The sequence below is a fragment of the Ursus maritimus genome, unplaced genomic scaffold (genome assembly GCF_017311325.1).
Source record: "Ursus maritimus isolate PB19 unplaced genomic scaffold, ASM1731132v1 scaffold_31, whole genome shotgun sequence".
Lineage (NCBI taxonomy): Eukaryota > Metazoa > Chordata > Mammalia > Carnivora > Ursidae > Ursus > Ursus maritimus.
In genome coordinates this window covers 18001636-18028633 of record NW_024425675.1, presented here as the reverse complement: position 1 = coordinate 18028633, position 26998 = coordinate 18001636, and the positions used below count along the sequence as shown (strand labels likewise).

The 26998-nt window shown below is 42.4% G+C and overlaps 1 protein-coding gene across 4 annotated transcripts in view; it reads right to left on the bottom strand.

Moving 5' to 3' along the window:
• RSU1 (Ras suppressor protein 1) overlaps positions 1–21635 on the bottom strand; it is a 185563-nt gene extending 163928 nt beyond the window's left edge. The window contains exons 1-3 of one of the 4 annotated variants that reach the window (XM_040645365.1): positions 21437–21632; positions 21080–21191; positions 16480–16531 (exon numbers count right to left, since the gene is read on the bottom strand). In XM_040645365.1, the coding sequence (XP_040501299.1) occupies positions 16480–16531; positions 21080–21094 (67 nt within the window). In that variant the 5' untranslated portion in view covers positions 21095–21191; positions 21437–21632. Of the gene's footprint in view, positions 1–16479; positions 16532–21079; positions 21192–21436 lie in introns of all 4 variants that reach the window. The other 3 variants (XM_040645367.1, XM_040645366.1, XM_008692036.2) reach the window with 3 other exon arrangements.
• Between the last annotated feature and the right edge of the window lie 5363 nt (positions 21636–26998).

The window sequence follows — 26998 nt, the reverse complement described above, 5'->3', positions numbered from 1 at the left end:
AAAAGCATGGGTAGTAATACTTAGACAAAACAGACTCTAAAACAAAGACTGCAGCAAGACACAAAGTAGGGCATTACATAATGAGAAAGGGATGAATCCAACAAGAGAATATAACAACTGTAAATATCTAGGCACCCAACATGGCAACACCTAAATATATAAAGCAAATATTAACACACATAAAGGGAGAAATTGACAGCAATAATAGTAGGGGACTTTACCATCCTACTTACATCAGTGGATAGATCATCCAGACAGAAAATCAGTAAGGACATAGTGGCCTTACACAACACATTAGACCAGATGGACTTACCAGATACGTATAGAATAATCCATCCAAAACCAGCAGAATACACGTTCTTCTCAAGTGCACACGGCACATCCTCCAGGACAGATCACATGTTAGGCCACAAAACAAGTGTCAATAAATTTAAGAAAACTGAAATTGTATCAAGATCCTTTCAAACCACAACAGTATAAAACTAGAAATCAATTAGAAGAAAAGAAGTGGAGGGGCGCCTGGGTGGCACAGCGGTTAAGCGTCTGCCTTCGGCTCAGGGCGTGATCCCGGCGTTCTGGGATCAAGCCCCACATCAGGCTCTTCCGCTATGAGCCTGCTTCTTCCTCTCCCACTCTCCCTGCTTGTGTTCCCTCTCTCGCTGGCTGTCTCTATCTCTGTCGAATAAATAAATAAAATCTTTAAAAAAAAAAAAAAAAAAAAGAAGAAGAAAAGAAGTGGAAAAAGCCAAACACATGGAGGCTAAACATGTTACAAAACAAAAAACAGGTCAACAAAGATATCAAAAAGGAAATCCAAAAATACCCCGACATAAATGAAAATGGAAACATTCCAAAATCTATGAAACACAGCAAAAGCAGTTCTAAGAAAGAAGCTTACAGTAACACAGAGTACCTCAAGAAACAAGAAAAATCTCCAACAATCTAACCTTACACCGAAAAGAAACAGAAAAACAAGCAAAGCCCAAAGTTAGTAGAAGAAAATAAGAAGGATCAGAGGGGAAATAAAGGAAATAGCAACCAAAAAAATAGAAAAGATCAATAAAATGAAAAGCTGGTTTTTGAAAAGATTTTTAAAAAAATGATAAGCCTTTAGCCAGAGTCATCAAGACAAAAGAGAGAGAGGGTCCAAATAAATAAAATCAGAAATGAAGGAGAAGTTACAACCAACAGCACAGAAATACAAAGGATTATAAAAGTCTACTATGAACTAATATATGCCAACAATTAGTCAACCTAGAAGAAATGGATAAATTCCTAAAAATATACCATTTTCAAAGACTGAATTAAAAAGAAATAGAAAATCTGAACAGACCAATAACTAGGAACAAAATCGTACTGGTAATCAAAAAAAAAAAAAAAAAAAAAAAAAAACTCCCAAAAAGAAAAGTCCAGGATCAAACACTTCATAGGTAAATTCTATCAAACATTTAAAGAAGAGTTAATAACTATCCTTCTCAAACTATTCCAAAAAACTGAAGAGAAGAAATGCCCGCAAATTCATTTTACAAAGCCAGTATTACCGAAACCAAAGACACTACAGAAAAAGAAAATCACTAGCCAATAACCCTGATGAACACAGATCCAAAATCCTCAACCATGTGTTACCAAATCAAATTCAAAATACAGTAAACGGATCATACACCATGATCAAGTGAGATTCATTCCAGGCATGCAGGGATGGTTCAATATTTGCAAATTAACTGATACACATTAACAAAACAAAGGATAAAAAATCCTATCATCTCAACAGCCAAAGAAAAACCATTTACCAAAATTCAACATCCATTCATGATAAAGACTCAACAAAATGGAAATAGAGGCAACATATTTCAACATAATAAAGACCATAGATGATAAACCCACAGATAACATCATACTCAATGGTGAAAATCTTAAAAGTTTTTCTTCTAAGATCTGGAGCAAGACAAGGATGCCCACTCCCACCACTTTTATTTAACATCGTATTGGAAGTCCCAGCCATAGTAATCATGCAAGAAAAAAATAAAAGGCATACAAATTTGGTGACGAAAAAGTAAAACTGTCACTACTTTCAGATGACATAACATAAATAAAGAACTCTAAAGACTAAACCAAAAAAACTATTAGAACAAATAAATTCAGTAATGTTGCAGGATACATAATTAATATACACAAATCTGTTATATTTCTATACACTAATAATGATTAGAAGGAGAACTTCAAAAAACAATTCCATTTATAAAATTGCATCAAACAGAATACTAAGAAATACATTTAACCAAGAAGCTGAAAGACCTGTACTCTGAAAACTGTAAGACAGTGATGCATACAAATAAATGGAAAGATATACCATGCTCATGTACATTAATTAAAATGTTCATTCTACCCAAAGTAATCTACAGATTCAACGCACTCCCTATGAAAAACAGAATGGCACTTTTAACAGAACTAAAACAAAGATCCAAAAATGTGTATGGAGCCATGAAAGACTCCAAAGAGCCAAAGTAATCATGAAAAGGAGGAACAATGCTGGAGTCATCATTCACCCAGATCTCACGCTATACTACAAAGCCACAGGGATCAAAACAGAACGGTACTGGCACGAAAACAGACAGCAAGAGCAACAGAACAGAATAGAAAGCCAAGAAATAAACTTATGCTTATATGGTCAAATAATTTACAACGAAGCAGACAAGAATATACAATGAAGAAGACAGTCTTTTCAATAAACGGTGTTGGGAAAAACTGAACATGCAAAAAAAAAAATTAAACTGAACCACTTTCTTACACCACATAAAATAGATTCAAAATGAATTAAAGGCCTAAATGTAAGACATGAAACCATAAAACTCCTAAAATAAAACACAGTCAACTTTTAGATCTGTGTCCTCAGGCAAGGGCAACAAAAGCAAAAATAAACTATTGGGACTACATCAAACTTCTGCAAAAAGAAAGAAGCCATAAATAAAACAAAAGGCAAGCTACTGAATGGGAGAAGATATCTGCAAATGATATATCCAATAAGGGATATCCAAAATATATAAAGAAATGATATATCCAATAAGGGGTTGATATCCAAAATATATAAAGAATTCATACAACTCAACACTAAAAACAAACTATCTGTGAGGCACCTGGGTGGTTCCACCGGTTAAGCGTCTGCCTTCAGCTCAGGTCACGATCCCAGGATGCTGGGATCAAGCCCCATGTCGGGCTCCCTGCTCGGCAGAGAGTCTGCTTCTCCCTCTGCTGCTAGCCCTGCTTGTGTTCTCTCTCTCAAATAAATAAATAAAATCTTAAAACAAACAAAACAAAAAACCTCCAGGAAAGAAACCGTGCATCTTTATATCCAATAAAACTGACCTTTAAGTAAGAAGGGTCCAGACCTTACCTATCATGAACATGGGAAAAACCCTGGAAATATTCATTTTTTGGTCCTTCCTACAAAATCTATCAAGTATGAAGCTCAAGCAATCAAAATAACAAAGACACTGACTTGAGGACTGGTGTAAATGTGTACAGGTATAAAATATATAGATATCTGTATAACTAAGGGTAGATGACAGTTAGACAGAGAGTTTATTTGAACTAACAGTTTAGATAGGGCCAAAGTATTAAAAACTAGGGAACCATCTCATAAAAATGATAGTTTTATCTGGTTTCCAGCTAGCATATAAAGAACATGGAAGTCATCACTCCCATCCTCACAACAAGAAAAACGTTGATTTAAACAGAAAATAGGCAACCCTTCTTCGATCCATTAGAGAACCGAGGTCACAGGGCAAACGCCATACTGGAAAACTGTAGAGATAGGTGGTCGAGAATCACAGCTTCCCAGCAGCAGGAACAACCACTAGCACCAGCAACTGGTAGGAACGCTTACAGGGTAACTGACTCATTTCTGGAGAGTAAGCTATCAAATAGCTTGAGAGAGAAAAACTCCTGGGGACCCAGGCTCCAGGTTCTCAGGGTGAAAAATCAATGAGAAAAATCCCTTGTTGCTTCCTGCACAGGAAGGGAACACATAACAACCCAGAAGTGAGACCAAAGCATTCTGTTCTTCTTAAAAAAGAAGAAATGATTTACTGGACCCCAACCAACATGGGAGAAGGAAATATCCAACTCCAACCTCCTCTCACCTTCCTATTTCACCTAAGGAAAGAAAAATGCTGAAAAGCATTTTGGAAGGTCACAGCCCCAGAGCCCAAGCCTGGAAGGCTCCCCTCCCCACATCTCATCAATAGGGTTCCCACAAGATAAGATGACAGCTGGAAAACTACAGTGGTCAGACACTAGTAAGAAGGAGTCTCTAGGAAACCCAAAGACAACAGGAAAGACAAAAACAAGAATAATGGGGGAAATGCTAGCATATGAGTCCTATACGTACAGCTAACAAACCTCAAAGTAAAGGCCTTTTACCTCCGTTTCTTTTCCCTAAGGCATCACGTCTGACTTTCAACAAAATTACAAGGCACACTAAAAGGCAAAAACATAGTCTAAAGAGGCAAGGCAAGCAACAGAACCAGACTCAGGACAAAGATTTTGGAATTATCAGAATGGGGATAGAAGATAACTCTGATTGACATGTGAAGGCTTTCGTGGAAAATCAGCCAACATGTAAGAACACAACGGTACATAATATAAGCAGAAAGAAGGCAACTCTAAGAATCAAAAGAAAATGTTAGAAATCCAAACAGATCTGAAAAAGGTCTTTGATGAGCATATGAGCAGATCTGAGCCATGTGAGCTTAAAGATAAGTCAACACAAACTTGACAAACTGAAAAACAAAAAGAAAAAAGAATTAAAATACTGGAACAGAATATCTAAAAATTATGGGACAACTACTAAAGGTATTATATACACATAACAGGAATACCAGAGACAAATTAAGAAAAAAAAAAAGAGGGAGAGAAAGGAACAGAAAAAATATCTCAAGTTCTAATGGCTGAGAATTTTCCAAATTTAATGATAGACCCAAACCACCAAATCAACATATACACCTTGAATATTTACCAAAAGTTAAGGATAGGATAATTGCCTATAAGCAGAATTACCAAAAACCCTACACCTAGGTATATCATATTCAAACCACAGAAAACCAAAGACAAAGATTAAACATTTAAAGAATCCAGAGAGAAAAAAAGACAAAACACTACCTATATATGAACAAGAATAAAAACTACATTGGCCTTCTCTTCAGAAACCATGCATGGAAGAAGAGAATAGAGTGAAATACTTCAGTGTTGAAGAAACAAACCCACCACCCACCAAGTCTACATCCAGCAAAATTATCCCTGACTTTCTCATACTAAGAAAAATTGAGGGAAACTGTTGCCAACGGACTTGCCTTGAGAAAAAATATTAAAAGAAGTTCTTCAGGGGGCGCCTGAGTGGCTCAGTCGGTTAAGCATGTGACTCTTGGTTCTGGCTCAGGTCATGATCTTGCTGTCGTGAGATCAAGCCCTGCCTCGTGCTGAGTGAGGAGTCTGCTTAAGATTCTCTCTCTCCCTCTGTCCCTTCACCCCTCCCACTCACGCATGCGTGCATGCACACTCTCTCTAAAAAAAGCTCTTCAGAGGCAAATGGTAAACATCAGATAAAGGTCAGAAACTCAAAACTACATAAAGAAAGAGAATTAGAAAAGGAATAAAAGTTATATAAAATTATTAACTAGTCACATAGAGAACAGTTTGTAATTATAGCAAACAATGTATTGGTTGATGATTGCTTATGGAGACATAAAATGAATGACAGCAATGTACTAAGAGACAAGAGGCAGGAATGAGGATACTATTCACTAAATCAAAAAGATATGTGCACCCCTATGTTTACTGCAGCATTATTAACAATAGTCAAGATATGGAAGCAATCTAAGTGTCCATCAAAGGACGAATGGATAAGGAAGACATGGTGTACATATATATACACACATACCCACCCCCTTGAATTATTACACAGCCATAAGAAAGGATGATGTTATGTCTTTTGACTCAACACGAATGGACCTAAAGTGTATTATGCTAAGTGAAATAAGTCAGACTGGGAAAGAGAAATTTTATATGATTCCACTTATAATAATAAATGAACAAACAAATAAAAAACAAAATCAGACTTATAAATACAGAAAACAAACTGATGGTTGCCAGAGGGTAAGCCGGGCGGGGGGGGCAGGATTGGACAAAATGTGTGAAGGGAAGATACGGGCTTCCAGTCATGGAATGAGTAAGTCACAGGAATAAAAGGCACACTGACTATAAGGAATATAGTCAATGATACTGTTACCAGTGATGTATCAGGACAGATAGTATCTACCTTGTGGTGAACACGGCATAATGTTTAACCTTGTCAAATCACTACATTGTATACTTGAAACTGATGTAACACTGTGTGTCAATGACACTCAAATCAATCGGTCAATCATTCATTCATTCGTTAAATGACATTGTAAAAAAGAGACAGAGAGAGAGAGAGAATACTGCTTATGGTTCCTCTACAATGACACAGTATACTTGAAAGTAGATTTAAATTAGCTGTACAGTATACTGCAGACTCTTGGGCAACCACTAAAAAATTAAAAAGAAATATAACTGATATGCTGAGAGGTAAAAAAAAAAAAAAAAAGAAAGAAAGAAAAGAAAAATGAAAAGATCTAATTCTCCACAAAAACCACAGAAAGCAGAAAAAGACAAAAAAGAACAAAGAACTATGATACCAGATAGAAAAGCTATAAATAAGATCAAAATTAATCCAATTATATTGATAATCACTTTAAATGTGAATGGTCTAAAATATACCAATTAAAAGAGATGATCAGAGTAAATAAAAAATAAGATCTGATTATATATTGTCTGAAATAAACCCACTTTAAATATGAAGCCACAGATCATTTAAAAGTAACAGCACAGAGAAAGATACACCATGCTAACACTTAAAAACAAAAAGGAAAAGCCAGTAGGCATATTAATTCCAGATAGACTTCAGAGGAAAGAATATTATCAAGGATGACTAGGGGATACATAATGATAAAGGGGTCACTGATCCAAGGAGACGTAACAATCCTCACTGTTCATGCACCTAACAACAGAGCATCAAAATACAGAACATAAATGCTAACAGAACTGCAAGGAGAAACAGGCAAATCAACTATGGTAGTTGGACACTTCAATACCCCTCTATCAGTAACTGACAGGTCCAACAGGCAGAGAAACTAAGCAACACTCGTCAGCTGTACCTAACTGACATTTGCAGAGTACTTCATCAGCAGAATACATCAACAATAGAGTACACATTCTTCTCACGCTCACAGGGAGCGTTCACCAAGAAAGACCACATTCTGGATCATACAACACACCTTAACAAATTTAAAATAACAGGAGCGCCTGGGTGGCTCAGTCAGTTAAGCGGCCGACTCTCGATCTCAGCTCAGGTCTTGATCTCTGGGTCGTTAGTTCAAGCCCTAAATTGGGCTCCATGCTGGGCCTCTGCCTACTTAACGAAAAACAAAAACAAAAACAAAACAGAAATCATATAATGTATGCTCTCAAACTACAATGAGGTTGAATTAAAAAATAGTAATAGAGGGGCGCCTGGGTAGCGCAGTCGTTAAGCGTCTGCCTTCGGCTCAGGGCGTGATCCCAGCGATCTGGGATCGAGCCCCACATCAGGCTCCTCCGCCAGGAGCCTGCTTCTTCCTCTCCCACTCCCCCTGCTTGTGTCCCCTCTCTCGCTGGCTGTCTCTATGTCAAATAAATACATAAAATCTTTAAAAAAAAATAGTAATAGAAAAATAGCCAGAAAACCCCAAAATATGTAGAGTTTAACAACATACTTCTAAATAATACATGAGTCAAAGAAGAAATCTCAAGAGAAATTTAAAATATTTTGAACTAAGAGAAAATGAACTACTACTTAGTACAGCCTTGATACATGTATCAGAAAAGAATGAACGTCTAAAACGAGTAATGTAAAGCTTACATTTTAGGAAACCAGAAAAATGAAAACAAATTCAATCCAAAGCACGCAGAAGAAGAGAGATAATAAATACTAGAATAGGAACCAAGAAACTGAAAACAGGAAATCAATAGAGAAAATCAAGTTGGTTCTTTGAAAGATCAATAAAATTGATAAACCTGCAGCCAAGTTAGCTAGGAAAAAGAAAAAAAGAAGCACAAATTACTAATATCAGAAATAAAAGAAGGAAGGTCATCACTACTGATCCCATTCACGTTAAAAAGGACAATAAGGGATTATGAAGAACTCTATAACCACAATCTACAGATGCAATGTAATCCCAATTAAAATCACAGCAAACTCATTCTGTGGATGTCAATAAATTAAAGTTTATATGGAAAGGCAAAAGACCAGAATAGCCAATAAAATACGGAAGAAGAAAAGCAAACTCAGAAAATTGACACTCCCCTACTTCAACATTTACCATAAAGTCACTGTAATACAGACAGTACGTTACTGGTCAGAGAACAGAGTGATCAGTGGGGCAGAAGAGGGTCCAGAAACAGACACACGCGAATAGAGTCAACTGATCTTTCACAAAGGAGCAAAGGCAATTCAGTGGGAAAAAGGCCTCTCTTCAACAAGTGCTGCTTGAAGAACTAGACATCCACTCGCAAAACATGAGAAAAACAATCTAGACACGGAACTTACACCTTTCACAAAAATTAACTCAAAATTTATCACAGACCTAAAAGTAAGATGCAAGAACTTCAGACTTCTAGAACACAACACAGCGGAAAACCAAGGCGGCCCCAGATTTGGAAATGACTTTTTAGATACAACACTAAACATGCTGTCCCAAAACAAAAAGGTAGTGAGACTTCACGAAAATTTAGAACTTCTCCTTTGTGAAAGATAACGGTAAGAAACTGAAAAGAAAAAGCACGGACTGGGACAAAATTTTTGCAAAACGAATATCTGACATAGGACGCCTAGCTAACATATACAAATAACTTTTAAAACTCAACAATCAGAAAATAACCCAATTTAAAAAAAGGGCCAAAGAACTTACCAGACATGTCATCGAAGATACAAATGGCAAATAAGCGTGTGAAAATACTGCCTACATCCATGCCAAGAAGGAATCAGAAATTAAAACAATGAGATACCACCACACACCCATTAGAATGGTTAAAATCCAGAACACTGACACCACCAAATTCTGGCAGGGAGGAACAGAAAGAACCCTCACACATCACTCGAGGGAACACAAGATGATAGAGCCACTCCCGGAGACATTTTGTCAGTTTCTTATTAAATTAAACATACTCTTACCATATGAACTAACAGTTGTGCTCCTTGGTATTTACCCAAACAAGTTAAAAAACTATAACCACACAAAAATCTGTACATGGGTGTTTACAGCAGCTTTATTCATAACTGCCCAAACCTGGAAGCCACCAAGGTGTCCCGCAGTGGGAGAAGGGGTAAGTAAACTGTGGCACATCCAGACAATGGGGCATTATTCAATAATACAAAGATACGTGAAAAACGAATGAACAAAAACACAAAAAGCAGATGAGACCTGTAAATACAGAGAACACACTGACGGTTGCCAAAGGGAAGGGGAGTAGGAGATGGAGGCTTTCAGTTACAGAATAAGTCACGGGAATGAAAGGTACAGCACAGGGGGCACCTTGGGGGGCTCAGTCGGTTAAGCATCCGACTCTTGATTTAGGCTCAGGTCACGATCTCAGGGTTGTAAGATCGAGCCCCATGTCGGGCTCCACGCTGATAGTAGAGCCTGACTATGATTCTCTCTCTCAAGAAAAGAAAGAAAGGAAGGAAGGAAGGAAGGAAGGAAGGAAGGAAGGAAGGAAGAAATGAACGAACAACACTGGGAGTATGGTGTACGATACCGTAATAGTGTTGTATGGTGACAGATGGTAGCTACATTTGTGGTAAGGACAGCATAAGGAATACAGAAGTTGCAACGCTACGTTGTACACCTGAAGCTAATAAAACATCGTGTGTCAACTATACTCAAAAAAAATTCTAAATAATAAAAAGGTATGAGCCATCAAGCCAAGCCAAGACACAGAAGAACCTTAAATGCGCACCGGTAAGTGAAAGAAGGCTTTCTGTAAAGGTCACGTACCACAGGATCTCAACTACACGACATTCTGGAAAAAACAAAACTACAAGCCATAAAATTTCAGTGGTTGCCTGGGGTTTGCAGGGAGGTAATGACGGAGAGAGAGAAAAATAAGTAGAGCGCGGGGGATATTTAGGGCAGTGAAACCATCCTGTATGACGCTATGCATTTGTTAAAACCCACAGAGTGTTACAACACAGAGGAAACACGGACTACAGTTAATAGTAATTTCCGGACACTGGTCCATCGATTTTAATAAATCACCACACCCATGTCAGATGTTAATGACAGGGGACCTGCTTTAAAAAATAAAGTCCGATAGAAACAAAAATGGGAGGGGAGAGTATATGCACAAAACAACGCTTTTCAGAAAGATCAGGGGGGATCTTAGTACTGACAATTGTGTGTGACGTACCAAATCAGAAACTCCGAGCCATTCTAGTTCCCTCGTCATTTGTATCCCTGAGAATCAGCATTCTCAGCATGAAAGACACGCAACAGACGTGTAATGGGGAGGAAGGAAAAGCCTTGCCATCCTGCATTTGAATCAGAATTCATTAGATATTTTATCTTTAAAAACATGCTTTTCTCGGTGTGGGGGCCCCTCAAAAAGTTAAAAATTGAGCTACCCTATGATCCAGCAATTGCACTACTGGGTATTTACCCCAAAGATACAGACGTAGTGAAGAGAAGGGCCATATGCACCCCAATGTTCATAGCAGCATTGTCCACAATAACTAAACTCTGGAAGGAGCCGAGATGCCCTTCAACAGATGACTGGATTAAGAAGATGTGGTCCATATACACAGTGGAATATTACTCAGCTATCAGAAAGAACGAGTTCTCAACATTTGCTGCAACATGGACGGCACTGGAGGACATAATGCTAAGTGAAATAACTCAAGCAGAGAAAGACAATTATCATATGGTTTCACTCATTTGTGGAACATTAGGAATAGCAGGGAGATCGGTAGGAGAAGGAAGGGAAGAATGAAGGGGGGGGTAAACAGGAGGGGGAATGAACCAGGAGAGACTATGGACTCTGGGAAACAAACTGAGGGTTGCGGGGGGCGGATGGGCTAGGCCGGTGATGGGTATTAAGAAGGGCACATACTGCATGGAGCACTGGGTCTTATACGCAAATAATGAACCATGGAACGCTACATTAAAAACAGGATGTACTGTATGGTGACTAATAAAAAATTTTTTTAAAAATTGTAAAAAACAACAACATGGTTTTCTTAGCCCTGTCCATTTAGAAAGTCCTAAAAAACACGAACGGCCCAGCAGTGAGGAGTACCCCTGGAGCCCAGATTGGGACTAAGGTATTTCCCACTAAGACAGACAAACAAAAACAGGGTTTCTTAGAGGACTGGCCGATTCCAGGTCTGCGGCCGGAATTTACAGACACATCGGGAAGAGCTTGGTACTGCAGATGGCAAGGAGGCTGTCAGAGACAGTCTTCCAAACAGAAAGACCACGTAAAGTGGATGGGAGAACCAACCAGAAGACGCTCCCACAGGCCAAAAACGAACAGGAGGAGTTTGAACAGTGACTGCAGAGCTACGGTGTGCAAGGACGCAAACTCAGCAGTTTAGGAAGCAAAACTTCTGACACTTGTTTCCACACTCAGAGCTTCTCCTTTAATCGGTCTGGGGTGCGGCCTAAGCATTAGGAAGTTTAAAAGTTCCCTAGGCGGGTCCAATTTGCCGCCAGCTGGCAAGCTAGTAGAGAAGGTATCGACCAACAAACAAGGGACTTCTCAGAGACGGGCTTGCGGTGCAAACGAGCCTTCTGGGAAGAGGGCAACATACGGAACGAGCACCTGGCCTGGCCAGCACGGGCTGTGAGATCGCATTCCCCATTAACAGCATTCCCCCTTTGCCTGTCGCAGAAGTTTCGAGTCTTCCCCATTCTGGTGACTCCTGCCTTCCACTTTTAAAAGAATGTAAGAGCACATTCCAGACCCTGGAACAATTCCATTCCTGGGCCCATAACCTACAGAGATGATTATGTGTGCTCACCCAAAGACATGGGTTCGGAGGTTCAAAGCAGCACCATTCACAACTGCCCTCGTCTGGAAATGACGCAAGTGTCCCACAGCAGCGGAGTGAAGGAATGAACTGAGGCAGAACTCACAGGCGGGATCTGAACCAACTTCACGGCATGAATGAACCGCAAAACTACGCTTGCGGAGTCAGGACAGTGTTCGTCCTTGAGGGGATCATGAACCGGACGTGCCAGGCTTCCTGGGCTGGTAGGTTAAAAATGGGTCACGCTGTACCGTGACAGATGCACTGACCCAAATGAATGTGTCAATAAACTGTCCCTGAAGTGGGTTTGTTTTTTTTTTTAAGTGTGTGTAAGTGTTTGGGAAAGAAGATTCCTGTTTCCTTGGCCCAATCAGCACGAGTATGGGCCGGTCAGCATCCCGAACGCATTCCTACATCGATACAGAATTACGAGCCCACAGACAGCAGGTACCATGGCCTCTAGAACAGGACTGGACTGTCAGCACCCACGCAGTGTATGCTCGCTGAATTAGCTGTTTCATCTTTGTATGTACATGTGCCTGTCAAAAATGGTAGTGACATGAGGCCAGACAGCAGAGGCCAAGAACACAGTTTCTAAAGTCTGACTGCCTGGGTTCAAATCCTGGCTGTTTCTTATTAGCTGTGTGACCGGAAGCAAGTTTACTTTAGTTCAGCTATAAACTGGACGACAAGGAAGAGGACAACAATCATAATGAAACTGTGGGCTTAAAAGAAATAATCCACAAAGGGGCGGCTGGGTGGCTCAGTCGGTTAAGCGTCTGACTTCAGCTCAGGTCATGATCCCGGGGGCCTGGGATTGAGCCCCGTGTGGGGCTCCCTGCTCAGCGGGGAGTCTGCTTGAGATTTTCTCTCTCTCCCTCTCCTGCTGCCCCTCCCTTGCTTGCACGTGCTCTCTCAAAAATAAATAAATCTAAAAAAAAAAAAAAATCCCTAAAGAGAGCTTAGTACAATAACCTGCCACATGGTAAGCAATGTGTTTGCACATTTGTGTGTATTAATATACGATGTATATATAGCATATTTCAATTATATTATCAATTATTTTTACAGCTTCTGATAAAGAATGCACGAATGGAAGGATACAAATATATAAGAGGCTAAATAGGTATCTTCCTCATGACCTGAGGGCTTAAATAGTTACATCTCTGAAAGAAATCAATTTACATAATTGCAAAACAACCATTCCTATACTGTGCTTGCAAAGCATGTTACCAGTGTCTGGTCTGAGAGGCCAAGACCCCTTCCCAACTATCTGGTGTGATGTGTGCCTTTCACTCGACTCAGTTCAGCTGTAAAATTATAAACTATTCTGAGTCCAGAGAAATAATTAACTGATATGAAGAGAAATATATTAAAAGGTTCTTACAAAATACAGGCAGATTATAACTAAAGTTAACATTTCATGTAATTCAGGTTTATTATAAGAACCAATATTTACCCGACAGAATGTCTCCGACGCCATACTTCACAGTGTTCTAAGCTAATACTCCGCTGGAGGACAGAAAAGATGAATTTGCATACAGTATAAAAAGATCTCCCATCTGATCATTAAATTCAGTTAGGAATAATGGTTTTTCAGAAAACCATAAGGAAGGGGGGAGACTCACATTGACTAGATAAAAGAGTAAGTTGCTTCTAGTGTTTTCCTCAACCGTTCAAGTTCTGCAAAGCATGATAAACCTACGTTTCCAAGCTGGCAGGGCTGGCCGAATGACACGTTTTATTTGCCTAGTCCGGTGTCTATAAAGAATTCTAAAACTGAAGGCCTTGAGGTCAGGCCTGTGGCCCCAGTCGGCCCTGAAAATCACCACTCTCCCACATGCGAGCCAGCCCGTCGCACTGCAGCAGTGCAAACAACAGGGCACAGTGTTTGGAACAGAAGTGTCAGACACACTTCAGTGTGAACTCCAACTCCGCCACTACCTGGGGGATGCTGGGGCTCTAGAGAACTTTCTGCTTCCCCATCTGCAGAACACGGACAATGATCACGTGCACCGAACAGTGATATTATAAAAGCAAAAACAGCCCTCACCCCCGCCGAAGCACTCACGCTATTTATCGTTCGGAACCTCTCATGTAGAGGTTATGAACTCAGCTGTGGCCCCCTAAACTTCGTATGCTGAAGCCCAACCCCCAGTGTCTCACCACGTCACAATGTGACCCGATGTGTGGAGACAAGATCTGAAACGAGGTGGTGACGTTAAAATGAGGCCAGTAAAGTGGGCTGTAATCCAAGCGACTGGTGTCCTTCTGAGAAGACGGAAGTGGACACGCAGAGAAGCAACAGGGCCACGCGTCCTGAGGAAAGACCACGTGAGGACACCTTGAGAGCCGAGGGGAGGGGCCTCAGGAGAAACCAGCCCTGCCAACGCTGTGGTCTTGGACTTCCAGCCTCCAGCACCGAGAGAAGTAAATGCCTGCTCTTTAAGCACCCCAGTCTGTGGTATTTTGTACGGAAGTCTCTAGCAGACTAAGAAAGTAGAGAATGTTACACCTTCCTGTGTCTTCCTGGCCTAACCAACACCTCAAATCCAAAATACTGTCTTACATTGTCAAGCCTCCCACTCTGGTGACATCTGCCCAAGGAGGGCCCTGCAGATTACATTTGTCCCTCATGTCTCATGGGACAAACACACTGACAGGTCAGCACATCTCCATTCGGAAGCCAGGGGCCTCGGGCAGGCCTCAGGCCGGCAAGGTGGTGATGAAACACGCCAGTACTAAAGATACTCCGGGTCAGACGGAACCTGGCAGAGCTGAGGCTTCTTTGACTGTGAGCTTCATGCGTCAAGTACCATAAAAGGGGCTATCTTCACCCAAAGGAGGAGGCATGAGGAGAAAGGAAGCAACTGCCGAGGCAGCAGTGGATGAGAGGGCAGGAGTTGGGGTGCAGGCTCCTGAGGAGGCTCTGAGCAAAACACAGAGGCTTAACACTGACCCCTGCCGGCCAGACACCTGATCTCCACAGACTGCTCCTAGGCCACATCTTCATGCTCCTTTGCTTTAAAAAAATAAAAAAGAAACCAACCTGCACAAACTTGCTATCCGAGGAAGTGAACATGACGCAAAGAAATCATCTCTAGTTTTTGCTTGGTGACAGTGGACCTCATATATTGAGATCAAATTTCTTTGAACCAGGTTTATGTAAATTTATGGCAAGAGGAGGCAGGCTGTGGTTCCCAGCTATTATCCATACCGATTCTAGCATCGATTGTCACACGGAAGAGCTGGCGATAATGGCAAAGCCATGGGTGTTGCTACAGTTTCTGATGATAAAAACCTACTTCAGATTCATTAGACAGCTTACAGTTCTCTTAACATAGCAAATATTAATTTATCAATGGGCAATTTAAAGATTCAATATGTAGGAAGTTCAGTTATTGGAGGATATATGGTATTTTACTTATTAGTTGAAAAAATGGCTAACATTTTTTTAATGCCTGTCATTCTCAGAAGCCACAAGCACATCACAATTGAAATCCTGTGAAATGCCCTGTTGCCTCCCCAACCTGGACTCCCCCGTTGTCCAGGGCTCAGAATTTGCCGTGTGAGGCCACCGTTTTCCTCCTGGCCCTGTCACACCAGACATGCCCACCCAACTTCCCGGGAATTCTCTAGCAGGTGAGGAATGAGGCACTGGGTGCCCAGACGTAATCAAACAGAGACAAGCAGGTGAAGGCCACGGAAAAAGCACCATTGCTGAGAATTCTAAAAACTAAAGAGACATGACTTTCCATTTTTTACACAGATAAAACAGATTTTTAAAATACCAGTAATAGTGCACTATTAAGACTACTACATGCCATGCTATTGAATGAAAGTGTGTGTCCCATCCCAAAATTCATACACTGAAACCTAACACCCGTCTGTGATGGGATTAGGAGGTGGAGCCCTTGGGAGGTAACTAGGTCATAAGGGTGAAGCCCTCGGGATTGGGATTAGTGACATCTGAGAGAGGTCTCTTACCCCTTTCACCCTGTGAAGATGCTGAGGACAAAACGGTCTATGAGCCAGGAAGTAAGTCCTCACCAAATACTGAACCTGCCTGTGCCCTGATCTTGGATTTCTAGACTCCAGAAATGTAAGAAATAAATTTCTGTTACTTGTAAGCCGGCCAGTCTATGGTCCTGTTACAGGAGCCCAAGCGCACTGAGACAGGCCCGATGCCATACTAGCTACTTGAGAGATGACGACTCCCGGAATTCTATGAGGTAACTAATATTATTATTCCCATTGTATAGATGAGAAACGCGAGGCACTGAGAAGTGAAGTAATTTGCCCAAGGTTACACAACTGGGGGGGAAAAAAAAGCTGCTTACCAAAAAAGAGGCCATGGCTGACATGTCCTATCATGGCTGAAATGTCAAATGACTGGAAAAACAGTAAAAGCTCATTATTAGTTCAGTCACAGCAAAGGGGGGGGGGTCACAATTATTCATAATTTATTTCCTATCTGGAGGAGATATTTTCAGTTTTTACAGTGTCTTAAAATCAAAAATAGAACCCTAAGTAGTTTGTATCATGCTCCTGCTGGTTGTAACGGGCTTGCCGTCTGGAGAGCTGGGGTGGGATCTGCGAAGGGGAGTCCGCGGGTATTTCCCTCTCTGCTACACTTTCTAGCCTAGCTCATAACTCTTAACTGAGAGCAATCCTCCTTCAGTGAACTTTCTCCAAGCACCGGAACAAGTACAGAGGTAACAGAGGTGTGCACACCAGGCCAGGAAGAGCTACTTACACCAGGATGATGGGATGGGGGCGGTTAAAATTAGCCCTGGGGGAACTTCTCGGAGGAGATGACCCAAGACTGGAGCCATGTGGCCGGACAGCTCATTCCTCCCTTCAACAAGCACTGACTGACAAGGGATGGAGGAGGCTGGCCGGGGGGAGAACTGGGACAAGAGCTTCCCAGGCCAAGACACCGCAGGTTCAAAAACTCAAAGGGGGGCATATCCGTGCAACTTAGAAAAATAAAAAAGGACCGGTCTTACTAAAGATCACAGCTAACACCACACGGTCATCCCAGCTCCCTTGTCTTTCCTCAGAGACAGCGTGCATTGGTAAAAATTCTTAACAGGGTGACCACTTCCAGGTTTAACAGGGCTTCTGAAACGGCCCTTTCAGAAAACCCGTGATCATGTTAGTTGATTATTTTGCATGGTCCTTTAGAAAGACCACGGCCTCGAAGGCAGGTTATTTTTCTTTTTTATAATTTATCTGAAAGATAGTTTAGTCTAACCTGGGTGGGGGGGGGGAGACCTGATAAAGGTCTGACCACCCAGAGGGCAATAAACTTGAAGAGATTAAAAAAAAAAAGTCACAAAAGACTTAAATAAAAGAAATGAAAAAAGTCTCCCTGGCTACTAATGGGATTCTCTGCTCCCACGAAGCTGATTACAGGAGCCTTCAAAAGCGGCTTCATCATCCAGGTGAGGACAGCCGCAGCGGGGCACAGCGCCGCCGTGAGATCTCTTCAATAAAGAGAACAAAATTGCTACCATTACTCTTGGAAGCGTTAAGGAGAAAGGGTGTGCAGATTTCACGCCGTGTGGGGAAAAAAAATAAGAAGGAAAATAAAATGAGGGGTAATTTCAAAGAAACAGCAATCTAACTCTTCAAGAATCCTAGACGAAAGGGCCAAGTGCTCTAGGATCTATTAGGCCACCAGAGAAAACATCAACATAGGACACAGGGGTCTGACCCAGTCTCATCGGCCACGCTCTCCTTGGTGCACACCACCGGCTATGTCGGAACTGGTTACGGCTGAGGCTTGCCGGGCTCTATCCGGATGGTCCCATCAGAGTTAACATTCAGTACGTGCTCACTCAGGACCAGGCTCGCTGCTAAGCTCTAGAAATGCATCAGTGCCCTTAGCGCTGATCCGGTCCTAACAGGTGGGTAGGTACTTACACTCCATTTGACGAAGAGGACTCGAGGCTCAGAAAAATTAAGCAGCTTCTCTAAAGTTACACAGAGCTACGCAGTAGATGGAGAATCTGAGAGTCCAGCCTATGCAACTCCAAGGCCCCACTCGTCCGCACTGCCTCTCAGGGTGGGATCTGACCACATCCAGAATCTGGCTCAATGGAAAACTGGAGAATCTGTCTGATGTCTGTCTCCAGCCTAGGACGTTCTCCCCATCAGAAAGCTTTCGCTACCTGAACTCCTGAACACATTTCTTCAAGGCCAGTTACTGTCTCAGAGGAAGTAAAGTCCTGTGTTTATATGACACAACTCTCAGAAAGCAGAAAGACAGACAGTTCACATGCTTAGAATAAGAACAAAACTCCCATTCTTATCTTCAAAACTTAATTCTTATCTTTTGAGAAACTCAACAAAGTAAAGATAATGCAGGAAAGGCTTGAGACACAATAACCATTCTCTGTCCATGCGAGTGAATTGTTCCCTGCATTTAATCTACATACTAAGACACAAAACCTCATGTTTACAGTGAAAACTTAACTAGTAAAGAAAATAAGGGAATTCTTACGCTATAGTTTATGCAACCATGTCAAATATTTTAATATCTACGATGTCAAAATATATCCAGTAAGTATCATGTGCACAATAAATGAGCCCCAGTTGAGGAATGGGCTTCTGAAGGCATCCTGGAACCTTCCAGGCTCCACGAGTCCCGAGGTCTGGGAGTTACAGCAGGAAGCAGCCACTCTTTGGGTCTACACATACCACAGAGGCTGGAGAAGGTCGAATCTCTAAATTCACTTCCACCGAACTCCCCAAGAAGCAGCCTTGTTCTCCCTTAAGCTATTTCTGTGGGAGAATGGAAGAAAGATCTTGCTTTTCACCACCTAATACTACACCGGAAACATCTTTTTTCAGGAAGCAAGTGGCTATCTTTTCTTCTTCAGTACAAGGCAAGGCTTCAAAGAGATAACGCAAGTGAACCAAAATAGCTATGCCGCTCTCCCTACTTACAGATATTACATAAAGAATCCTCTTCCCAGCCGAGGGCCATGAAGGTTCTCTGCAGTGCTGAGGAGCAGAGAGCCAGGCCTCCGGCTTGCGCTCACCATCCTTTGTTACAGCAGAGCCCCCAGTGATCACCACAACCTAGACAGAGCTGGGCAGGTGCAGCGAAAGCACACGTTCGGTCCCAGACACAGGCGGCTCTGCTGCCGCCACCAAGAAGCCATCACCACTTGAGAGAGGCCAACTCATCTCAAGACGCTGAGATGCTAACCCGTACCAAAGCTAGAGCTCAGGGGCAGGAATCTTCCTAAGGGTTACCAAATGCCAACTGTCTGTGACTTCCCATCGCCTGTCCTTTCGCAGAGATGTTATCCAGAGCCCCAACCCCAATCTGTCCTGGGCACAAACCATGGGTTCCCAGAAATTTGACTCTGCTCTCTCCATGCCTAACAAGCAATGCATCATCTTTTAGGGTCTCCTGGATATCTCCCCTCCTTCTCCAATGTCACGTCCTGGTCTGGATCTCATCAAGCCTCAGGCCTAATCCATCAGGCTTTCTTTCATCCCTCCAACATTTTGGAGCATCTGTGGTGTCCCAGGCACTTATATAAAGAAAGCAAATATGAGTAAAGCACGGCAACAGTCCCCCCAGTCCCCAGTGTGGACGAGAGACATCTAGATTAAGAACACATCACAATCCCGTGTAACAAGAGCCATGAAGCAAGACATATCCAACTTCAGAGAGGAGGGAATGACCGTGTCAGCTTGACACGGACAGAGAAGGCTTCACATAGGCTACGGCGTCCGGGCTGACTCCTGACAGATAAGTGAGGGGATGTAGGGGGAAGAGGAGAGGAAGGAAACAATACTTCTAAGGCACAAGGATCTGAAAGAGTGTGTCCTGGTTCAAGAAGACCAATCTGTTCAGTATGGTGGGGACAACAAAGGCATGGAAGGGATAGGAACTAAAGTAGGTTTTGGTCAGACTCAGAAAGGCTTTGCATAGTATGCCAAAGAACTGGGGGCATTACTCTTGGTAATGAACAACCAGAAGTGTTTAAGGGAGAAGGTCCAAACTGAAGCCACATTCAGGCTGAAGAAGTGTTTCAAATATTAGAATTAGTTGCCAATGTCTAAAATTAGTTGCAAATGTCTAAAAATTAGGAAAATTCATATCAAAATCTGGATTCTTGTTTTCTTAACAACAATAATTACGGCAGCACGAGGCCAACATCCCCAGGTGGTGACAATTGCTTGGATGGGAGTAGCAGGTGTAGCAGCCGCCCAACTTCAGACGGGATAGCTATTACGAAGTTCATGACCATCCTCACCTGGCCCCCAAAAGACATCTGAGCGGCAATCTCTGGTTTAAAGGAGAGTTACACGTTACGTAAGATATGTTGCAGAAAAATAACACTAGAAAGCAACAGAGTAAACCACGGGGTCGGCAAAACTGGAGGGAAGAGGCTAAGTTAGGGAGACATCACAGTAGCACAAGAAGGAGGGAACAAATGCCTCAACTAAGGAGAATAAAGAGCCAGAAAAGGGTGGGGAGTCACGAAAGGCTCAACATACTCTAGGCATAAGAACCGTTATCATGAACGTTTGTGTGGCAATTGTTCAAGGGTCAAAGACTATATTAGGAGAAAGGAAGCATGATTCAAAAGTGATTCTCAATTAAAAAGAGAGTATTAAGTCAACTATGTGGGAAATCCACCCAAATGCCAACAACTCGCATAGACCACAGTGAGGTCCAGCAACAACTGTCTGTGTGCTTCTTACCTCGACTCTCAGGTTCATCTTCCAATCGGAAAGAACATACCCTGATTGTAAACTTTCTGAGCTAAGCCCTCTCCCGACAAGCGATGCTTACAAGCGGGGCGTGGTACGTAAATCATTATGACCTCTCCTACCACGGCCAGCCGGCAGCTACTTGGAAAACTTACAAACCCTCCGGGTGCTGCAAGGGGAAGGCCCAGCCCCAGAACTTACACAAGCCGTTGACATCCAGCATGTTGGAGATGCCCCGGTCACTCATGTCCACTTCCGGCTGGTTCTTCTCCCGGCTCTCCTCCACCAACTTTTTCAGAGACTTGGACATATTCTGTACCAAACGACAACAACAAAGCACGTGGGCAACAGCCAGGGGGGTGCAGCGATAGAAAGGGGAGACGCCCCGGCCTGGCACTGTCCAGTTTTCCCCTAGCCTTGGCCGGTGGGCGTCAGCGGGCAGGGTCCGGGTGCAGGGAGGGGGAGGGGACGGGGCGGGGCAGGGGACTGGGAGGCGTCCGAGACCACTCCGGTGGCGCGCAGAGAGGCGAACCCAAGTGCGACGCCACACACACTCACCGCGGAGGGCAGCACCTAACAGGTTGGGCGAGGGAACCACAGGTTTCCGCAGGGCTCACTTTAGTGGCAAACGATGCACTCAGTCAGTGCAAAATGCGGACCGGAACGAGGAACACGCCCTGTCCCGGAGCTCGGCGCAGGCGCACACCCTGGGGCTCGCAGCTCCACGCCCCGCCCGCGACTGACCCTTCCCAAATTAGGAGAACAGTTCACTAGACGTGGCTCTAGGGTGAGGCTCCGCCCACTCTGGAATGTGTACCCCGCGGCTGGCCAATCACGTCCGTCATTTGGACTTGAGACTCCGCCCCACCCCGAGGTTTGTCCGTCCCTCTGCAATGCACTCCTGTTGGCCATTCGGAGAGGACTGGGCTTGGCGCAAGCGCACTAATTTTGGCGCAGGCTCAGTTCACGGGCCGAAGCGCGGAGAGCTGTGGGCGGAAGCGGGAAAGTTTGGGGCGGGACTGGGTAGTTAGAGGGTTGTAGCTGAACTTGGGAACTGGGGAGGAAAGCGAGAAGTTGTCTGTGTCCTGCTTCTTTAATTGTGGTTCAGTTTTCGGAAGTCGCTATCCTGAGTCCCGTCCCCACAGTCGTGCCTCTCGCTGCATCATGAGCGCCTCGAATATAAGAACTGCATCTGTATTCCCAGCGCCCAGCTGGGAGTCCCGGACTTGTGTGTCACGTGGAGGGGAATGCACACAGATAAATGACTGCTCTTTTCTCATACTGCATTCAAAATTATGCCATATTTTAGTTTGCTTTCTATTAAAAGATGAATTTTTTATACAATCTTCATTGTTGGGGTTTTTTTTATTAGACTTTCTACCTGCTTTTCTTTTTCTTCCCGTAACTTCTTTATCTTCTCTCTAAGAACATAGAGCTTTTCATTCCTCTCTGCTGCTTGAAATTAAGTGAATTTTTTTTTAAGATTTTATTTATTTATTTATTTTTTGAGAGAGAGCATGCACAAGTAGGGGCGAGGGGCAGAGGGAGAAGCAGACTCCCGCCTGAGCAGGGAGCCAGCCTGGGGGGGCCTGGATCCCAGGACCCTGAGATCTTGACCTGAGCTGAAGGCAGCTGTTTAACAGAGTGAGTCACCCAGGCACCCCATCAATGAATTCTTCTTGAAGATTTTAGGAACCTACTAACTTTCTGCTCTAATTTAAACTAATTATTTCTGCTCTTCTAGCTGAGAGGTGATGGGTGGTTTCTTTCACTTGGTTCCTGGGTTTAAACTGACCTTTCTTTAATGCATCTTGCTGGAGTACGGCTCAAGTAAACTTCTCTAAAACGGTGTACAGGAGGCAAAAATTTTGAGTAGTTGTATGTTTTAAAATGTCCTTATTTTGCACACACCTTTATAATTTGCTTAGCATGGAATTTTAGGTTCAATATCAGTTTCTCAGGGCGCCTCGGTGGCTTAGTGGTTAAGCGTCTGCCTTTGGCTCAGGGCGTGATCCCAGGGTCTTGGGATCGAGCCTGCTCCCCCCTCTCCCACTCCCCCTGCTTGTGTTCCCTCTCTCGCTCTCTTTGTCAAATAAATAAATAAATAAAATATTTAAAAAACAAACAATATCAGTTTCTCTTTGATCTCAAAGGCATGCTTCCACTGACCTATGCTTCCGACGTTGATGTCCAGAAATGTGTCAGTCTCCTTTGCACGCCTTTGCGAGGAACTATTGCTTTCCCTTGGGAAGTATTTGTGATCTTTTGATTATTTACCATGTTCTGAAATAACACCATAGTATCTCCAATTTGGGGTCTTTCTGAATTTAACCTGTTTAGCACCCATCTGGCCCTTTTCAGCTGAAGATTCATTTCTCTCTTCCTCTCTGGAAATTGTTTCCGTTATTTCTTTGAAATTTCTTTACTGCCATTATCTCTGACTTAGCATGTTCAGGGAAAATGTTAGGCAGATGGCAGCCTCCTGGGACAATTTCCTATAGTTATCTTTTTGCCCCCCTCATGTATTTTATTTATCTTCTTAACTTAATGTTTTGGGAGATATCCCAATGTTATCTTCCAAAACTTCTATTAAAATTTTAAAAAGCCAATACTTCAAAAAACCCCTTTCTTGTTTAATCGTACCAGGCTTTTTGTTTCATGAGTGCACTGTTCTCAGATATCTCTGAGGATAACAATTTTTAAATGTCTCTTCTGTTGATGGAATTGTGTACCTTGTGCCCTTTTCTGTAACTTGACCTAATTCTTTCCCATTCATACTGCTGTAATTCTTCCTGTCGAGTGAGTCTTGGTTGTTTTTTCATATTTGATCGTGAAGACCTGAGCTGATTTTTCTAGATAGCCAGTGTGGTTTTTTTCCTCTTCTATTTGTGATGTGTATTTGTTTCCCTCCTAGGTCAGCATGAATTTTCCTTGGGCTATTGGTTAAATTTCTTCAGAGGTGAGATCCCAATTTTTTGCCTGCTTGGAGTCACTAGGCTGCTTCTGCTGGTGGAGGGAAATGGTGAATTGCAAGCACCAACTAATACAGTTCTTGTACTTCGGGTCTCACCTCCTCATGCTGCACCTGCCAACCCCAGCCCCAGATAATGCCTGGAAAGTCCATTCCTAATTCTGTTGCACATCTGTCTTGAAATTGCTTTGGGCTGCAGTTTCTTTCCCGCTCCGCCCCCGTTTTATTTGTCAGTATGCTTTTATTCACTTCCTTTTTCCAGAAATTGATTTTCATTTCTTGATCATTCTCCTCTCATTCTCTTCACTCTTGCCAGTACAATTCTTAATAAAATGTGTCCCCAAGTTCCAGATTTTTATAACATGGAAATGGGGCCAGCTTCCTGGATATGTGACCTGTGCAGTAACACAAAGTTCCATGCTTAGCTGGGCCGCGCGCTTGGCTTCACGCTCTGCTGTCCCCACCTTGAAAAGTTTAAAGATTTTGGAACAAGGGCCTATGAATTTTCCTTTTGCACTGGGCCCTGCAAATCATGTAGCCAGTCCGGCATACAAAAGTTAATACTTATTAGAGCTTAAATAGCTGACTCAGCTTCACTGCCAAGTGCTCTTTGCTTACCTACAGTCTCTGCTGTAATGCTTCCCATTGGGAGAAACGTACTACCCCCAGTGCCAGCCCACAGAGTGGGCCAATCAAAGATAGAGTATGGAAGATGCCCGGTCCACACGAGGCACACCAGATTATGACGATTAAAGTAAATTAAGTAAATTTACATAAATTACTGCCTGTATCATTAATTTCTAAAAATGCCTTTTTAGTCTCCAACTGTGTATAAATTTATATATAGTTACCGAATTAAAATTTGAAAAGCAGATTTTTCATCAAATATCCCATAGTTGTCATATCATTTTTCTTCCAGTAACTTCCTTCTTTAAACTGATAGCCATGGGGTGACCTGTGGTTCCAATAAGTAAAAAGCTTTTTCCATTAACATTATTTCATATAATCTCTAAGTTTTTACTAAACTGATAGCAATTACATTAAAAATTTTTCTAGGTCTTATAACAGTGTGAATCTTTTTAAATAACTTTGGGGGCACCTGGGTGGCACAGCGGTTAAGCGTCTGCCTTCGGCTCAGGGCGTGATCCCGGCGTTATGGGATCGAGCCCCACATCAGGCTCCTCCGCTATGAGCCTGCTTCTTCCTCTCCCACTCCCCCTGCTTGTGTTCCCTCTCTCGCTGGCTGTCTCTATCTCTGTTAAATAATAAATTTAAAAAAAATAAAAGAATAAATAAATAAATAACTTTGATAGGTCTATGAAAATAGTTTATAATAATAAGTTGACATATTTAATAAGTCATATTTCATAAGTTCATACTTAGCCCTTCAGGCTGAATGGAAGGCACACTCTTGGGTGGTTGCCAAGGTTAGAATCATAGCTCTGTCACTCAAGCTTTATATAAGTTTTCATACCTCATTTTTCTCAAGTGTAAAATGGGGGTGATGGTTCTTAGTATTCTCTTTCAGTGAGTGATACATGAGAATGACACCTGACATAGCATAAATGTTACATAGATATTAGTTCTAATTTTTCTTACTACAAGTAATATTGTTAGTATTCCCTTGGTAAATGTGTGGCAGATTTTTAACAAATTCCGTCCATTAAATGGAGTTGAAATAAATAGAAAATTATGGAAACTAGAACCCATATCCTGGGCATCTCCTAGCCCCAAACTGTCATTGGCCCCAACCATCCCCTAGAGCGTTCTTCACAAGAATGCCTGGAGTACCCGATATTCCACTGGGTCCAGAGAGAGCCTGTGGTGACCTCTTCCTGAGCTATCTCAAAGGTGACGCTGGCCAGTAATGGCTAGACTTACCCTTGAAGACTGAAAGGAATGAGATTTGTTTTTCCTGCTAAGGTTCAGTTTTTAGGGAGACAGAGAATCAAAAGGGAGAGAGATCGGGTGGCAGATGGAAGCCCGGCTCTCCCCAAACCCGGATTCCCAGACTACGAGCAGGAGGGATAGGTATTCCCAGAAGAACTGAACCAGGAGTCCTAGTAAAGCCACCTTCTAAGACAAGTGTTAGCCCTTTGTTTGCTGGATCATGGGGAGGCCGGGGGGACAAGGTGGTGTTGGAGTTTGTCTCTTGTCCTCACCCTACTCTTCTCAAATCGTGTCTAAAGTTCCCATTCTCACCTGGAATGGGATGGGCTTAGAAGGTGACCATGAGACTTTCTCAGTTCAGAATATTGGATCAGTTGTGAACAGGAGTAATTTCCCTTTCTGTACATTTGTGCTTGTTTGTTTTCCTTCAGACCCATGTGGAATATCACTTTCTGTTAACTTCCAACTAAGACTTCCCCTCACCCACCCATCAAACCCATTCATTTTACATTATAGCTTTTTGGATTCCACTTATGGCCTGAAAGCAGCATTTGGGTGTCTCTCCGTATTTAACAACCAGGACGTCTGCACCAGTGTGAGCTCGTTGATTGTTAGCTCTGTGCAGGGCCGATCGCTCACGGTGGAGCTTCATGATGATGCAATTTGGGAGCAAAGGAAATGATCACTTAGCCACTAGATTTGGGAAGCTGGCTTGATATAAATTTCCCCATTAAGAAATTGAGAATTTTGCCTCAGGAAACCAGACAAGATGGCCCTAGGAAATGGATTTTTTGAAGTAAGAAGACATCAGTTGATGTATGGCTGTCGTGTCTACCATTTTATCCTTGGTGTGCTTACTGCATGTCACATTGGAAATGTTCAATAAACACGTATAAATGAGTGAATTAAATTAAGGCAGAACCAGAGTAAATGAGATGGGTCTTATTAGTGAGAGATGACATGACCTTATATGTAAAAAAACTCTTAAGATTCCACTAAGAAAGAAAAAAATCCAGAACTAATAAATGAATTGGGTTAAGTAGCAGGATACAAAATCAATGTACAGAAATCAGTTGCATTTCTATTCACTAACCACAAACTATCTGAAAGAGAAATTAAAAAGCAATCCCAATTATAATTACATCAAAACAATAAAATAGGAATAAATTCAGCCAACTAAAAACTGTAAGACGCTGATAAAAGAGATTGAAGAAGACACAAATAAATGGAAAGACAGCACGGGCTCTCAGACTGGAAGA